The sequence below is a fragment of the Sturnira hondurensis genome, unplaced genomic scaffold (assembly GCF_014824575.4).
Source record: "Sturnira hondurensis isolate 20B ecotype Veracruz unplaced genomic scaffold, ASM1482457v3 Scaffold0009087, whole genome shotgun sequence".
Taxonomy (NCBI): Eukaryota; Metazoa; Chordata; class Mammalia; order Chiroptera; family Phyllostomidae; genus Sturnira; species Sturnira hondurensis.
This window is the reverse complement of record NW_028081718.1, coordinates 170108-188161: the sequence shown is the minus strand read 5'-3', so window position 1 is coordinate 188161 and position 18054 is coordinate 170108. Positions and strand designations below refer to the sequence as shown.

Below are 18054 nucleotides of genomic sequence, written 5' to 3'. Positions count from 1 at the left end.
GGAAGCAATAATAATTATTATAGTTATATAAAAATAATTATAGGTATAACTAGCACATGAGTTTTGTGTTTACATTATCCATCAAATATCAATATTTACCTAGCACTGGGAACACAACAATGATTACCATAGACAGTCTCTGCCTTCATGCTGATAATTCTGTTGACTTGGGACAGAAACTAAACAGGTTAGTGGATCAAGTAAGAAATACATACTTTGAAGTTAGATATAATAAACCGGGGAGTGGGATGTGTACGTGCGTGTGTGTGTGTGTGTGTGTGTGTGTAATAGGGTAAAGGACAGAAAGGAGAGATTATGTTGTAGTCTGTTGCCCAGAAAGGATTTATAAGTATTTGTTAAAGGCTTAATGACAGAAAGTAGATGGTTGATTTAGTACGTGTTTAGGGAAGTGATCTAGGTATCCCCAAACGTTTCCATTGAGGTGAGTTTCTTCCCTGCTCTACAGAGGAAGGAAACTGAGGCAGAGGATTAACGTAATGAGCAGTCAATGGAAAGATGAAAACTGCAACCGAGAGAGAATACAACTCTAAGTGTAAAAGACCTCACGCAAAGGCCCGAGGAAACGGTTAATGGGGACAGAACAGGTAGGCTCAGAGGGCAAGCATTGACCTATGACGTCATCGGGACGTTATAGCGTAACATCACCTGGACGTAGCTCCATTTTCCTTCCCGGAGAGATCCTCTGTTAGTCAAGCACGGTCTAAATGAACCCTCTCATTGGCTATTCGCTTCGTCAATCCGTTTAATTCTTCCAGTCTCCCGTCCCGCCTTCCTGCGCTAGTCTATGATAGGCTGACGTGACCGTCACTTCAGACAGAACCGCATTCCTTCCGCCTTTCTCTAGGAGTCCGAGGGCGAGGAAGGTGGATCTCAGATGGCGCCCACCCCGGGGGCTCTGCTTCTGACTCTGACTGGCTGCTCTGGGTGTCGGTTGCTACGCCAGCCGGCGCTGATTGGTTATCAGGCCGCCGCTCTGCGCGGCGCCGGCCCCGCCCCCGTCGGGTGTTTGTGGTGGGGCTGCGGAGTCGCGGATCCCGCCGGAAGCGCCAGGACAATGGGGACCCGGGACGACGAGTACGACTACCTATTCAAAGGTACGGCCGGTGGGGCACAAATAGGCGAGGGGATGGCGGCGATGCGGCGGACAGGCGGGCCGAAGTTGCGTCCAGGCCCCTGGGCCGAGGCCAGAGTCGGGGGCTAGAGGGCCTAGTGGGCAACCAGTCGAGAAGGTCTGGGCAGGCTGGTGTCGATCAGCTTTGACCTGGGTGTGCGACCATGCGGACCTGACGGGCCAGAGGGGCCTGAGGTTCCTACGATTCTCCCAGAGGGGGTGGGGCCCGGAGCGGTAGTTGAGGCCGTTGGGGGCGGGGCCTGCGAAGGGGGCGGGACCGCCCAAGCATTTGCGGAGCGGGTGGAAAGCTCCTTTGGGGAAGTGGACGGCCCTTTGGGGGCGGGGCTAGAGCGCGGTGGGCGTGCTGAATAAGAAGGCTGGGCAGGTGGGGCGGTGCTCCTCACAGGGTGAGGGTGGCCAGCCTTGGTCGGAGTTACACGTTTGGGGGCGGGGCCCGGGAAAGGAGGGGTGAATAATGTGGGTTGAAGTGTGTGCTCGGGGACACCGGTTCCGTGGCGGGGGGGGGGGGGGCTCCTGTTGTGTGTGTGTCGAGGATTAAGTGTGTTGGACCCAGGCCTGGTGGTTAACAGCAACAGTTATTTTTCTTAACTCTTAGAACTCTTTTTTTCCCCCAAGAAGCTATTACTGGTAAATCGTTTATTGATTACACATGATAATGGATGATACACAAGCTTCGGTACCATCTATAATTTTATCTGGTACCATAAAATATGGAATGCTTTACGAATTGCATGGGGCCATGCTAATCTCCACATCGTTCCGGTTTTAGTATATGTGCTGCCAAAGTGAGCATACACGTATAGATCTCTTAAGAACACTACCCAAGTCCTTGAACTTTTCCAAGCTCTTTATAAACGTGAATCCATTGAAATCCTCACCAGAGCCCTGTGAGGTCCATATTATCCAGCCTCTCTTTTTATGGCCCTGGAAACTGGGGCCCAGGGAGACAAGGACATAGTGAGTAAGTGTTAGAGCAGGATTTTGAACCCAGGTCAGCTGTGGACTTTACTGCTTAGGGACTATGTATATCTCGGGGAGCTAGCAGCCAGGATGTGGGACTGAGATGTCAGACCACCTCCTTTAACACAGGCATGCTGATGGCTCAGGTCTGGGCCAACCTACTGGAGGATTTTCCCAGCCAGAGAGACAGAGGGCTTTACAAGCCTCAATTATGGCCTGTACAGGTGAGGCAGCCATAGCTGGCCTGGGGCCAGCTAATGAGCTCCTTCACCTAGCCCCAAGCTGGGGAGACTCTCTACATATTACTGTAGTCCTTCCTCTCTCAGCTTAGCTGATTTTGGGGTCACAGGCTTCACAGCACCTTCTGTGCCAAGCTGGACTTTGGCCAGGTTCTCTGCTGTCCATGCTGGGATCCCTGGATGATAGTGTCTGCCCTTAGGAGTTAACTCTTTGGCTAAAGTGGGGCGTGTTTGCTCTGCTGCCTGCTGCATGAGAGTCTGCCTCCCACGCCAGCTTTTGGAATCTTCCCCTGTTGGGGGAGTCTGGCCATCTTTGGGAGTGTAGCCTGTGCCTGGAAGTGGCCTTGGATGACCATCCAGCATCTTGGGGCTGGGAACCTGGGGACTTTGGGGATATAGAGAGTGGGTGGAGCATTCCCTACCTGGGTTTTCCATGTGGTGAAAGGCCACTGGGCAGACGGAGTGCCCATGCAGAGGCCCAGAGTCTGTCCTCACAGCACCATGGGCTCTGGGAGCTGCCTGCAGGCTGATATGTCACTGGCAAGTGAGACTGTTTGGTAAGCAGGCATCGGGCCACGGCCCTGGTGCTGACTAAGCCTTGTGGTTAGTCTCACCTTAGAGGCAGGGGAAGCTCTGTCAGGGCTTTGGGGACTAGAGACAGGTGGTCTGTACTCCAGTTCTGCTGCAGCTGGTGCCTGTCTCTACTCAGTGTATCTTTAGGCAGCTGCTTCTGGATTAGGGCTGGGCACCCAGCTGGATGTGGCATTGCCAGGACAAGGGGCACTCCCCCAGTCACCCCCTCCAGGTTTCTGTGATCATTTGCTTGTTATTTTCAAATATGTGCTATTATAAGTAACCCCGCTTCAAGTGTTTGCACGACTCATCTTTTGCCCTTTGGGTTATTTGTTTGAAGTGTATGTTCCCAGAAGTATAGTTACTGGGTCAGGGGCAATGGAGTGGCTATGCACTCTAGTCTACTTCCTGGAAACACACTGATCTGGCTACTGCAGGAGCTTGCATGGGGGAAGGGGTTGCCCCCTCCCCCCTGCCCTGCTGCCTTCCTCCACTGGCCTCCTTTTCTGAATCCAGCAGGTGCCCTGATGACCTTCTCAGGTTGGGCTGGAAGTGAAAATTTAACCCGCAAGGTCAGTGTTCCCCAAACTGTGGTTATCTAAGACCTCCCCTTTACACTTAACACCTTGTCAGAGGACCTTTCCTGTTATCCTTTAATGTTTGTTTTTAAATTCACTCAGGTTTTCATTCCTTTAAATAGGAAAAAGAAACTCTGTTTGGCTCTGGCAAATAGGGAATGGGGGAAGGAGGCTGACAGGCAAGCTGCAACAGTCATGTAACTTACCAGAAATAAAGCCATAGATAGAAACATAAAAACGCTTCACCACCACCTTCCTCAGCCCCTCCTGAGACCCGTGGCCTGCAGAGTCAGGCATGGGCATGAGAGAGGAGTCTAAGACATGACTGCCCTACAAGGGTTGCCCAGGGTTAGCTTTTTCCCTGACCCTACCACCTGGTGCAGGACACCATTGATTAGAAAAAGGGGGGGGCCATCTTTTCACACCCGACCCTGTGCCCAACCTCCCCCAGCCTTTGGTCACCTTCTCTTGGCCCTGTCCTATACATAGAGGGGCCACACCTGTCACTCTGGGACACAGACTGCCTCTTGTCCAGCCCTCCCACCAGTCTTGGTTTTGGCAGCCACATCACATGTTCACTCCCCTGACCTCTACAGCCAAGGCCAACAGATCATCCTGGATGTTTTACTCACATGGTGTTTATTTTCTTCGCTGCACATTCCCCCTTCCCCAGGAGTGAGGTTGTTTATTCGTACCCAATTATGGATTCTCACATTTATCCTGCTAACATCCTATTAGCTGTGGGCCATTTGACCAGCATACCGATCCGTCCCCGGAGGCTCCCTGACTTCTCCTCTGATACTGGGCTGTAGGGTCTACAATGGGAGCAGTGGGGTCTCCATGGTTCACCGAGGCTTTCCCAGAGCCCCTGGCTACTCACCTGGCCCATAAAGATGTGGTCCATGTGGGAAGCTTCCATAGTGGCCCGGGGACCTCTCTTTTGGGTTGTGTCCACCCCTGCCCCATCTGTGAGACCTTTTGGGAAAGAGAGTGAGGAGAGAGTGGCAGCAAGCCCTGCTGTTTGCCTCTCTCTGCCAAGTGCTCCGAGGCAGCCTCTTCACTCTGCAACCTGGACAGGACCCCATCAGGCCCACTGGTCCAAGAACTGAGCACACCATTGCAAATGGTGGCCCTGCCTACACACCAGCTTCAGACACCTCCGTGCTCAAATTTCCCAGGGCATAGCTCTAACAAGATTACCTTCAACTGCCAGTCCCTGGAGCCTGAGATGATCAGAGTCTGCTTCCTGATTGGGGGCGGGGGGGTGGGCGCTGCTCTGGATGAGGTAGGGGAGTGTGTCCCCCCATCTGAATAGCCACTCAGTCTGCCCAAACATCTGAATGTGGGCCCTGGGGGTGCTACACTGTTGTGGGGCAGGCCAGGGGACCCATGCCTTTAAGAGATGCCAGCTCTTCGTCTTTGCTAAATGGGCTTACCTTTCCTGCCAGCCAAGTGGTATATCTAGGGAGGCCATTTCCTGACCAGCATTGCCATCAGCTTCTCTGGAAATGCTTGGGGTCACGTCCTCAAGAGCCCTTTATTTCCCCAAAACAATAGCTCACTTATGCCTTTGACAGTGCCATTCTCATTCCCACAATACACCCAGAGCCAGCTTGGTCACTGTCCTGCTGGTCATCTCTGCACTGGGCACCTGTGCCAGGGAGCACCTGGACATCCTGGCTTTTCCACCATTTATCTGGGCAGGGGCTGGTGGCCCTTGTCCTGTTCTTGCCTCCACTGTTCTCGCTGGGTGACCTTGGACTGGAGGACCTGGTCACTGTGTGTTGAGTGTCCCCTACTGCACAAGGGGAATGATAATGACATTTGTCTCTGGGGTGGCTCCAAGAAGTAGATAATAAAGCCTTTAGGGCTGGACTAGGACCGAATCAACTGGGCTAAGGGGACCCTCACACTAGAACAAAGCTGGCTAGGGAGTGAGGGGGTCAGAGGGCTCAACGCAGGACTCAGAAGGGACTCTTTTTCATTTTTCTTCTGTTCCTGATGGAGAAATGTGAACAAACCTCCCCGGTCTTGGCAGGTTCCTGCGGCTGCTGTGGGAAGAAGGTGAGGGGTTGGGGTTTTGGATAGTAGGCCCCACAGTCATCCCAGCCTAGCCCTGCATGGTCTCAGAGCCCATTTGGGACCCCACGAGTATTGTTGGGAGCCCTTGGCCCTGGACTGCAGGCCCATGTCTATCTTCACCTGCTTTTTACCTTTTTCTGAAGTCATCCTGGCAGTCTTGTGTTGGGTATCCACCGTGTCAGGAAAAGACACTGATTCTGTCATCACAGGTCTTATGGGCCAGACCATGTAGGTTTGGGGAGGAGGGAAGAGACCTGATAGAGTGTTTCGAAGGATTTGAAGGATTTTGAAGGATGAGCAGGAGTTTGCTGGTGACTCCAGGGAATTGGGATGCCCCAGGTGGTGCAAGAGGAAGAGGCTAAACTCAGATCCTTGAGCTCAGCCCCAGACCCAGAAAACCTGGGTTCAAATCCTGCCAATCACTTTTCAGCAGGTGGCCCAGATGAGTGTGGTTGGGAAGTGGGAGTGGGCCTGCCCAGACTCTTGTCCTGCATCCTTTTGTCCTTCTGCTTACTGTGTGCCTTGGGCTATCATTCACCTGTCCACACCTCAATTTCCTCATCAGAAAAATGGGTTACATGAGGCTTCTGTGGGGCTTTCTCAGCACAGGTTCATTAGATTTTCTTCTTTTGCTCTGGCTAGGTAGGTTGGAGTGTTGTCCCAATCAGCCAAATTGAGGGTTCAATCTCCAGTCAGGGCACAAACAAGAATTAACCACTGAGGGGTCAGTGGGATGGATGGAGATGGAAAAGGTTATAGAGGGGATAAATGGTAATGGAAAAATAAATTTTAAATAATGTAAAAAAACTACATTACATTACATTACAAAAAAGAGTCAACCAGTGAATACATAAAATTAAGTGGAACAACAAATTGATATTTCTCTCTCTCTAAAATAAAATTTAAAATTATTTTTATTGACTTTTATTTTATTGATTGGTTGAGTCTTATATACACCCTGACTAGGAATTGAACCTGCAACCTTGATTTATCGGGACTATGGTCTAAGCAACTGAGCAGGGCTATATTTTCTTTTCTTGTTATTTTTGGCTCTGAAGCAGCCAGCCCAGAGAGGATGTTAGGTCCTGGGGGCTGGGTCATTGGCCCCCTTCTTCCCTATTACCTGAGGGTGGTGGCTTGGAGGCTGTACAACCACTTTATTGGTTTTTTGTTCACTCTGTTCTTTGTGTGAGGCTCTGTGTGCTACGTCCTGGGGCAATAGCAGGGAAATGGTACTGTCCGAGATCCTGCCCTTGAGGAAGACTGGCAAAAAAAAAATAAGTAAAACTAGGCAAGTGTTGAAAGGTGGTGAGAGCTATGAAGGAAAAGCAGGGGATGGGAGTGGGAGTGTTGGGGGGAGTGAGGTTTTAAGAGGACTTCTGGGGGGGCCTTCTCCTTGATCAAGTGCCATCTGAGGCACCACATGGAGTAGAGGAGGGTGGGAACCAGGCCAGTACTTAAGGAAGAACATTCCAGGCATAAGACTGTGCACTTGCATATCTGTGAGTCCCGGTGAGAAGGCCCATGTGACAGGAGTGGAGTAAGCAAGCAGGAGAGAGAGGGGATATGGGCAGAGAAGGGACAAAGGTAGGTCATGCAGGGCTTTATGGGTCCTGAGAAGAACTTGGGCTTTTACCACTGGGAGGCAGGATCCCAGGAGAGGGGTGGGCAGAGGAGGGTCAGGCCCTGATTCAGGAGCTCACAGATACCCCCTGGTGGCTGCAGTGAGGAGAACATTCTGTTAGTTGTGGGTGAGAGAAAACTCAGGGACACCAGGAATGGGCTGGTATAGCAACCCAGGGAGAGATGGAAGTTGCCCGGACTAGCTAGGGTTGGGGCCATGATGGTGGTAAGAAGTGGGGGGAAGCCTGACGTGTACACATGACATTTTTTATTGGGGCTGAGGATGACCAAGCCTGTAGCACCCAGTTCTGCACTGGGCAGATCCACCCTCAGATGCTCACGCTTGGAGGGCATAGATCCATGTGGTTTCCAGGTGGGTCGTCTGATCAGACTGCCATGTATTGTTCCTTCTGTGCTGCACCTAAAATCATGCACGTGTGCACACGTACACCCACAGACACAGTTCCCCTCCGGTGTGCCCTGGGACTGAGGACAGCCCTCCTGAGCCCAGGACCTTCCTAGACCATCTCAAGTGGCCACGCTCCTAATGGGATATACCCACCAGGGCTGTTCTGCCCTGCTTAGGAGGATTCTTGTCCTGTATGTCCCAGCAGAGTGGTCAAACTCTGGGGGTAGGGTGATGGGAGGGCTAGCAGGCTCTGTTCCCTCTCAGCTACAATCCAGAGGGCACATTCCTGTTTTAAAGGGCAAGTTGTCTGTGTTGAGCAGAATACCGGTTTGCTTGCAACTGCCTTCCATGAGGAAGTAGCAGGGTGGGCATAGGGCATGAGGCTTCCCATTTCCTGTTACTGAAAACTCCAGAGCCAGGTCCTTGTTGGTAGGAACCTGGTAGAACAAGTAACAATTGCTTCCCCACCTGTCTTAGTGGGCTGGGTGCTACCTGAGTTCTGATCCTGCAAGCTTTTGTGTTTCCGTTCCTGAAGTTTTCTTGTTCCTTTTTTTCTTTTCATACTTATAGAAAAGGAAGTCCAAAGAGGTTAAGTGACTTGCCCAAGGTCGCCCAGCCACAGAGCTTACTTGGGCCACAGGGCTATAGTGGAAGCTTGGAGCTGATGGATCCCAAGCCTCCTGCCTGCTAGGATACCTGAGTCCCTGTGCCTTAGCTGGGGCAGCCCTGTTCTGAAGAACCAGACACAGGCAGGGTGTTGTGCTATCGACAGAGGTTGTGTTTCTGGAATCCTGGAGCTTCTGTACCAAGAAATGTGGTACATCAGGCGAGGACAGCTCTGATTCCACCCTGTTGTTGGGTGTTACGGTGGAAATGGGTGGCGTGTGGGTCTTGGTTTGGGGGGCTGCCCTGCTCCGACCCATGTTGCTTCAACTATACCCCTTCCTGCCTCTACAGTGGTGCTTATTGGGGACTCGGGTGTGGGGAAGAGCAACCTACTGTCCCGCTTCACCCGCAACGAATTCAACCTAGAGAGCAAGAGCACCATTGGTGTGGAGTTTGCCACCCGCAGCATCCAGGTGGACGGCAAGACCATCAAGGCCCAGATCTGGGACACTGCTGGCCAGGAGCGCTACCGTGCCATCACCTCCGCGTGAGTGGTAGTGATGGGGAGATGTGGGAGACCGTGGATAAAGGGCCAGTGGACCCCAAAGGGTGGGTAGGAGTTGAGCAGGAGGAGAAGAGGAAAACAGAGCCCTGAGGTTGGCCCAGGGTGGAGGGATAAGACCTCCAGGAGCTGTGCGAACCTCAGGAAGATCATTGTCTACTCTTGACTACACTTGACCTCAAGTAGGCATGGCCCTTGGCCCTGTGGGCCACTGCTATTTTTCTGGGTGCTGGCTGCACAGGGAAGGCTGTTATCAGGGCCTGGAGAGGTCCATTCCACTCTGCCCACCCCGAGTCCTGCCTGCTTGGCCTGCACTGCCTGGCTGTGTGCCCAGTTTTCCTCTTTCCTCAGCTCCCCATGGCTACACAGCCATCAGGACCTATTTGAGCTCCTTTCTCGCAGACCCCTCTGACCCCCCCTCCCCCAGGCTATTTCCTTAGCCACTTGCTATCCTCTGAATGCCCTCCACCGAAGCCCACTCACCTCCCCATCTCCTAACCCCTCAAGATGGCTGTGTGTCCATCAGTTTCCTTGATGGGCAGGCCATAATAGGTGTTGGAGCTTTCACCCAGCAGCAGCCTTTTCTCTGCACAGGTACTGTTTCCTTCTCCTCTTTTGGTGGGTATCTTTTGAGCTCAGGCCCTACACCTCCCTCAGGCCCCCACTGAATTGGGGCCATAGAGCACTCCTTTGAGGCCATGGTGGCCACTCCTAAGCTGAGCTCTGCATGGGCCTGGGAGCTGCTGCCCAGAAAACCTCGGGGGGCCCCAGCGGGTGCTGGCGGGCAACTCATTGGTGGGCCCTGTCCTTTGTCCCCACAGGTACTACCGCGGTGCAGTGGGTGCACTGCTGGTATATGACATTGCTAAGCACCTGACATATGAGAATGTGGAACGTTGGCTGAAGGAGCTGCGGGACCATGCTGACAGCAACATCGTCATCATGTTGGTGGGCAACAAGAGTGACCTGCGCCATCTGCGGGCCGTGCCCACTGATGAGGCCCGTGCCTTTGCAGGTAAGTGCCTACTGGTTGCAACGGGTTTCACTTAGAGTCAGAGTCTCCGGCAGGAGCTAGCTCATGACAGTGGGGCTGTGACTAAAACCCCAGGAAAGTCCCTGGAAAGCAGGCAGCCCCTCCAGGTCCTTCCCATTTTCCCTGGCTGTGGGCATGGTTGCAGTGCCATCTTTCCCTCCCCAAGGAGTGGACATTGCAGTCCTACCCCCTTGACCCCAGCCTTTAATTTCCTGGGCCAAGTGAGCAGATAGCATATAGGGGCTCCAAGAAGATACATAGGTGCCGCCAACTCACCTGGGCAATATTTTATCTGTTCTAGAGAAGAACAACTTGTCATTCATTGAGACCTCAGCCTTGGACTCCACCAACGTAGAGGAAGCTTTCAAGAACATTCTCACAGGTGGTCCAGGGCCTGGGGCGGGGGGCCACAGGAACCCCAGCAGGCCCACCAAGGGTGGCATGGGAAGGGCACCATCCACACTGGTCACATGTTCTATAATGTAGCCCCTGAACCTTTATTCCTTAAGCCTGCCACTCAGTCAGGAAAGGAGGACAGACATGGCATGCTCCATGACATCCAGCCAGGTCCTGCCTCGTTGGCACTTAGGGCGCAGAGACCCCCTGGACCCGGCTTTTTGGGGTGGGCCCTGCCATGGCTCCACCAGGGAGTAACCGGGTGGCAGGCAGGTGGCCTTGAGCCCAGAGTTCCTGGTCTTCCGGAAGTTTATTCTGAGGAAGAGGGGGCCTCTGTTCTTTAAGAAGAACCCTGAGCTTGGGAGGGTATCTCTGTGACCAGGTGTGGGTTCTGTTCTTGCTGAGTGCACTGGGGAAACCCTTATGTCATGGGGTGTGAGTAGACCACAGTGGGGGCCTTTGGGAGGGGAACAGCTTTGGGGATACTCCCTGGAGGAGTATCCGGATTAGTACTGCAGGGGATAGTCACTGCAGGCAGGGGCATGCAGGGCACTAACTTCGCGTCCCCCCATTGCAGAGATCTACCGCATCGTGTCACAGAAGCAGATTGCAGACCGCGCAGCCCATGATGAGTCCCCTGGCAACAATGTGGTGGACATCAGCGTGCCGCCCACTACTGATGGACAGAAACCAAACAAGCTGCAGTGCTGCCAGAACCTGTGACCGCCCCGTGCCTCGTCCAAGCGTGCGTGCACATCCTCGCCCTTCACCCGCCCCCACCATGATGTTTTCCCTGACCTGACCCTCTCTGTCCCTCTGTGACTAACTCCCACCCTCCCACTGAGCTCTGCACGGTCAGCTGGGGCTTAGGAAGAACAGGAGTCAAGCAGCACCTCCTGTCCCTCTCTTCCACCCCCAGGAAAACTTGAAGCCTAGCTGCTGCATCTGTTTTTCTTGGGTCCCAGTGGGCCTCTGGGTTGGGTGGACAGGGTGGTAGGATGGACAGGTTCAGCCAGAGGCAAGAAGATGGGCACACTGAGCAGGCTTCTTCAGCTTCCTACAGCAGACTCCAAGGAGTCATTACCACCTTCTCTCTCTGGGTAGTGTCTTAGCTGGCCCTGCTCCCCACCTAGAACCCCACACTGGGCTGAAGCCTGAAGAGCAAGTGACCAGGGGTAGAGACTTGGGCAGGCAGAAACAGACTCCTGACACCCCACTCCCCACGCACAGCCAGCACTGGCTCACACCTTTGACCTTGGCTTCTCCCGTGCGTGCGTGAATTCAGCTCAGCTTCTGCCTGTAGATTTATGCTGGGAGAAGACCCCCCCCTTCCTTTCTGCACGCAGCGCACTCCTGACCCCTTCCCATGCCCTTCTCTCTGTCTTGTCTCCCTGTCTGGTTGGGAACCTGTTTGCAAGTGAAGCAATATCTCAGTGTTTTGTATATACGACCGCTCTTGTAGCCTCTGGTTTTTTGTTATTATAGAGAAACACAGATTCTTTATACACTTTGTAAGATTGACGCCAAACCCCAGCTCTCAGATCTCTTATTATACCTGTGGCCCCTGCACTGTTGCCCTGATGCCTCATTTCTCTGGCCCATTACTAAAATGTGTAACCTGACTTCCTGGACAGAAACCTGCTGCTGCGCCTTTGTGTTCTTTCTCTCCACCAGGTGGTCACCCCTGAGCCAGGGCCCTTGCTGCACACATCCTGCCACGGACTACACTGCCTGGCTCAGCCTGACAGGGAGCTAGAAGATCAGGCCTGAGCCTCCACCCAGAACCATGCAGAGGCCTCCTGAGCTTACCATGGGGGTCCCAGGGTGGGTAAGGGTGGGTTGAATCCTCTCCAGGCTATACCATACCTATGGCAGGGAGGCAGGGAAGGCTGGGGGTTTGACATTAAACTTCCTGGTCCTAGGCCTACCAGCTCTTAAGACTTGAGGGTGGCCCTCTGGAGGGGATGGGCTATGCCCATTGCTTTTACCTCCCTGCCCTGGGGGTTGGACTGCTAGTTGCTTCCATCTACTCCCCACCTGGCCACTACCTGGGGTCCCAGCAAAGACTGGTGAGAGGGATTAGCCCAGATGTTGGTGTTTCCAGTCCCTACCTAGCTCTCTCCATCCTTGACTGACCTTTGAGGAGATGCTGGTGGCAGAGGTGAGGTGGATGACCTAGGGTTCTTCCACCTTTCTGATTCTCCCCTTGTCAAGGCAGGTAGGACTGGCCTGGGGGCCAGTTCCCAAAGTGGAGGAGATGGAGGTGTGGCTAGCCCTCTCCATACACTGACCATATGACCCATTGTATATTTCTTCACCTGAGTGCCAGGCAGCTGTTCTAGAAGCTCCAGGCTCTGGCTAAAACCACTTGTGCCCTTGACCCCTAGAAGAGCCAACAGAGAATTCCAGGCTCTGGCTTCCCTGCCTGGAGGAATGGGTAGACCCACACATCCCTTCAAAAGAACTCTGAGTCATAGGGACTGTTCTGACAGGAGTTGGGGTAAGCAAGGGTTCATGCTCCTGGCTGAGGAGCACCCTGGGCTGGGGATCTGGTGGGGTGCACAATCCAGGGGCCCTTTACATGGGCCCCGGGTCCCCTGGATTTCGTAGGGTAGGCTATGAAGAAAGCAGAGGGTGAATGGGAGCTTCAGGAGAGCTAGGAGAAACACTGAGGCACCCAGAAGGGTTTCAAGCAGTCAAAGATCAAATCTCAGGAACCTCAAATTGGCCAGGTCCCAGGCACATACCAGGGGACAAGACTGATGTGACTCTCCCCTCAAGTGCAATAGCCCAGCGATGCTATTACAGTTACTCTAATTCAGTGTTTTTTAAAAAATATCAGTGGTTTAATAAGCATAGCAGGTTGGCTTTGTGCCAGGCACCGTTCAGCGCTTTTTGTTTTGTTATTTTGGTAAAACTTACTGTCTTAACCACTTTTTAAAAGATTTTATTTGTATACTTTTGGAAAGAGGGCAAAGGAGGGAGAACAAGAGAGAGAAACATTGATGTGCGAGAGATAATCATTTGCCTCTTGCACTCTCCCATCTGGGGACCTGGCCCACAACCCAGGCCTGTGCCCTGATGGGGAATGGAACCTACTACCTTTCAGGTCACAGGCTGGTGCACAATCCACTGAACCACACCAGCCAGGGCCACCTTAATAAATTGAATTAAAAAAATTAAAGTGAGTGGCTCTGGCTGGTGTGACTCAGTGGGTTGAGCACCAGCCTGTGAACTTAAAGGTTGCTAGTTGGATTCCCTTTTGGCACAGGCCTGGGTTGCGTGCCAGGGCCCCGGCTGGGGGTGTGTGAGAGGCACCCAATTGATGTTTCTCTCACACACACATGTTTCTCTCCCTCTTGTTCTCCCTCTCTTTCCCTCTCTCTAAAAGTAAGTAAATAAAATCTTTAAAAAAATAGTTAAAGGGGGGGAGATATGTAAAAAGACAACATGTGCCATGGGAGAAAGAATTTGCAATTTGTATTCCTGATAGGAATACTTCACTGTGCATCTCTAAAATACAAAGACTTTTTTTGGTAACATAACCTCAATACTTTATTACCCCTAAAGAAATGAGCGGTAATTCCTTGATATTGTCACATATCCAGCTAGTGTTTACATCTCCCTCACTGGTTTAAATTTTGTAGTGATTTATTTGAATCAGTATCCAAACATGTCCACTGGCTCAAGTGGTTGAGGTGGCTCTTCAGTCTTTTAATCTGTTGATCCTCCTACCTTGATCTCTTTCTCTCTCTCTCTCTCTTTTTTTTTTTTTTTGCCTTTTATTTAAGAAGTGGGTCATTTGAATTGTTTTTTAGTCTGAATTTTGGTAATGGCTTCCCTATGGTGTCTTTCTTTCTTTTTTTTAAGGATTTTATTTATTTTTAGAGAGAGAGGGAGGGAGGGTGAAAGACAGTAAAAGAAACATTGATGTGTTATAGGTACATTGATTAGTTGCCTCTCACACGCTTCCATCTGGGAACCTGACCCACAGCCCAGGCATGTGCCCTGACCGGGAGTTGAACCAGTGACCTTTCAGTTTGCAAGAGGCCACTCAATTCACTGAGCCATGCCAGCCAGGGCTCTTTTTGCTTTTTAAAATTTTGATATAAAATTCCAGTAACATAAAATTCACTGTTTTAACCATTTTAAAATGTACATTCAGTGGTAGTATATTCAGAATATTGTGCAATCTTCATTATCTAATTTTGACCCTTTTCACCACTCCAAAAAGAAACCCTGGTACCCATTAAGCAGTAACTCCCATTTCCTTTCCCCTGGCCCTTGACAACCACTTTCTCTATAAACCTATAGTGTCATTTGACATATCTTTTTGTCCCCATCATTCCTTGTAAATTAGTAGATCTAGTGGTTGCTCAGATTTAGGCTTGAGCACCTCATAAGTGATGTTGCACACATACACAGGAGGCAGATGTCACCATGTTTCTCATTTGTGGTATTAGCAGCTGCTATAAAGCATTACCTAGATTCATAATCCGCAAGGGGCTTCAAAGGGGTGATACTCAAATTCTATCCCTTTTTTATTTCTGAAATACATCAATTAAAAAAAATTTCCCCTCATCTTCTGTGCTTACTCTGAGTTATAGATTATATACATCAGTATAAATGCTTAATTATTTTCTTTGCTTGTCCATTTTCAAATTCATAATTTTCAGGGTTATGGGTTAGCTTCCAAAGCCTTCAAAGGTAACTATTATTAATTTTCATTTAAAATGTACAGATTTAGCCCCTTCCTTGGGGCCAAGCTTTCAACCATTGTGCCCAATAGGAGTGGAATTGGGTAGGGGCATTACATCTGGGGCTGACTCTTGCCCAGTCTATCTAGGAGTTTGGTTACACACGGCGTAGGTTGGAGGGTGGAAACATGAGGATCATGGGAGGATCATAAATTCACTGAGGATCATGGGAGCCAGGTTTCTCACTGTTGGAGAAGGAAGTTAGAAACATTTAAAGGGGCTGGGATAATTCTTGATGTTGGATTAGAATAGAAATATTGGTGTGCATTCATGGTTTTAATGATAAAAATAGAAGTAAATGTATATGTGTACATACATACATATGAATTACAATGAGACAACCAAGAATTAATGATACTGTGGTAGCAATGAGCACACACCCAGCACTCAGATCTTGGTTTCTAAATATCATTCATACCAAAAGGAACCAGGACTCCTTGGAGAAATGGTTGATTCTAGAGCTGAGTAGGAAAATTTTCAAGAAAATGCCATCTTAAAACATCTTTTGAGCCAGTAAGTATGGAAGTGCTAAAAGTTGAAATTAGACAAATTGTTTAGCAACCATTATATGATAAAAGAGACAGGGATCGGTAACATCCCAGTGCTACTCGGTTCTTTTTTCTTTTAAGATCTTATTTATTTATTTTTAGAGAGAGGAAGGGAGGGAGAAAGAGAAATATCAATGTGTGGTTGCCTCTCACATGGCCCCCACTGGGGACCTAGCCTGCAATTCAGGCGTGTGACCTGATTGGGAATCAAACCAGCGACTCTTTGGTTTGCACTCCTCACTCAATCCACTGAACTACACCAGCCAGGGCTCTTCTTTCTGCCTTGATTGAGGATGTGATGTCTGGAGCTACAGCAGCTATATTGCTACCATGAGAAAAAGGCCAAGAGATTCTCAGTCATTGACCCTACCATCATTTGACCAAACTAGTGCCAGCAGCCATCCTCTTCCAGAATTATTTTTTCTAAAATTTAAAATGTTTAATTTTTATTGATTTTAGAGAGGCAGGGAGAGAGAGAGATGTTCCACTTTGCATTCAATGGTTGATTCTTTTTTTTTTTTAAAGATTTTATTTATTTGTCTTTAGAGGGGAAGGGAAGGAGAGGAGAGAAGTATCAATGTATGGTTGCCTCTTGTGTGTCCCCTGCCGGGAACTGGCCTGCAACCCAGGCATGTGCCCTGACTGAGAATAGAACCGCAATCGTGTGGTTTGCAGGCCCGTGCTCAATCCACTGAGCTGTGCCAGCCAGGGCTCAGTGGTTGATTCTTGCATGCGCCCTGACCAGGAATTGAACCCACAACCTTGGCATATCAGGAGGCTGCTCTAACCAACTGAGCGTACCCATTTGGGGCCTTCCTCCAGAATTCATGCAAGTAAAAATGAAAAACTCTTGTTAAAGCTAACAACAAAAATCGGCTCATCAGTGGATATTAAATCTGGTGTGTAAAGATTTGTTGAAGAACAAGATAGTTTCTAAGTATTTTCCTGTAAACCAGTTTCTAACAAATACAACATACTAAGTCATGCTGGAGAAGCCTGGTAGGCAATTTAAATCAGATTAGCATAATCAGTGATGGGAGAAATCAACATTCTCTGTGCCCTGATACATGTATGCATTGAGAACACCATCACTACTGTGGTTCCTGTCCCAAATGTATAAAGTATGAGGAAGTATTAGATAAACACCAGTTGAGAGACTTTCTACAACATTACTAGCCTGTAATCTTCCCAAGTATCAAGGTCATGAAAGACAAAGCAAGACTGAGGAACTGTTCTAGGTTTAAGGAGACTGAATTGGATATAATGTGATCCTGGGATGGATTCTGGAGCTTTGAAGGACTTTATTGAAACTATGAATAACATTTGTAGATTACATGGTAATAGTAGATCAATATTGATTTCCCGATTTTTAAGGTTCTGAGATTATTTGGAAGAGTATGCTTATACTTAAGAAAAATACACTGAAGTATAGAGGATTGATGAGATACCATGTGCGTACCTGATACTCAAAGGATTCTGAAATGTTAACAATCAGGCAGAAGGTTTTCAGGAGCTCTGCATTATTCCTGTAACTTTTATGTAAATTTGACATTCGAAGATAAAAAATTAAAAACCCAGTACATAGATTTAAACATTTGATGTGTTTTGATATGCAATCATTATCCTTATGAGAGACCAAATTGTCCAATTTTTGGCCAGTGGAAACTTCTGGTTGGCCCCTACCCAAACTACATTAGTAGGTAATGTCATTGATTCTTTGATAACTCTTGCGCTTTCTGGTGTATCATGATGTGTCAGGTTTCTCTGATCTATTGTAGAGAGAGAGGAAAGGAAAGAGAGAAACATCGACTTCTTTTCCACTTACCCATTCATCTGTTGGTTGACTCGTGTGTGTGCCCTGACTGGGAAAGAACCCACAACCTTGGTGTATCAGAATGATGCTCTAACTAACTGAGCTACTTGACCAGGATCCCTAGTTCTTTGGATTAGAAATGGTATTTTAAGACCACAAGCCTAGGGAGTACTCAATGCAATGAGATTGGTCTTTGTTTCTGATCATTTTAGTAGACAAAAATAAGAAATGTTTACCTTTTATAAAAATAAAATACTTAATGATACTCCCAACGCAAATTCAAGACCACAGGGGTTTTGTTTAACATGATCAATCTTACATATATATACCCTCTTTGCTCCCTCTGGAAGTCCCAGTTCTTGACACCAACACAATTTTTTTGACGGCCAACTACTTTGGTTTATCTCATACTACACATGCTTAGAACAACAGTTTTAACAACCACTTCTACCAATATAGTAGTGGTATGCACAGTCAAATTATTGTAATTTAAAATCACTAGGGGTTTAACTGTTTTGTCACTAACTGGATACACAAATTCATTAGTTTTACTTTTGTTTTCAGGGATATCTTTAAGTTTTGTTTTATAATCATATAAAATACGTGTACTGTTGTAAAACCAAATATATAAAGATGCTGTGACTTATCTGTTCATTAAAGATAATGAAATAACCAGTCAGGGCACATGCCTGGGTTGCAGGCCAGTTCCCAGCAGGGGACTC

At 49.3% G+C, this 18054-nt stretch overlaps 1 protein-coding gene across 1 annotated transcript; it reads left to right on the top strand.

Annotated features, from left to right (window-relative positions):
- Nucleotides 1-880: 880 nt before the first annotated feature.
- On the top strand, nt 881-11851 carry RAB11B (RAB11B, member RAS oncogene family). Its single transcript, XM_037056584.1, has 5 exons — nt 881-1115; nt 8575-8770; nt 9607-9800; nt 10120-10200; nt 10792-11851. Exons 1-5 carry the CDS (start codon nt 896-898, stop codon nt 10935-10937), a joined length of 837 nt encoding a protein of 278 aa, XP_036912479.1. The 5' UTR covers nt 881-895; the 3' UTR covers nt 10938-11851.
- Nucleotides 11852-18054: the final 6203 nt, after the last annotated feature.

Coding starts and splice junctions, on each gene's coding strand:
- RAB11B (XM_037056584.1), top strand. CDS start 896: ATGGCGCCCACCCCGGGGGCTCTGCTTCTGACTCTGACTGGCTGCTCT. Junction 1,116..8,574: donor GTACGACTACCTATTCAAAG/GTACGGCCGGTG, acceptor CTGCCTCTACAG/TGGTGCTTATTGGGGACTCG. Junction 10,201..10,791: donor TTTCAAGAACATTCTCACAG/GTGGTCCAGGGC, acceptor CCCCCATTGCAG/AGATCTACCGCATCGTGTCA.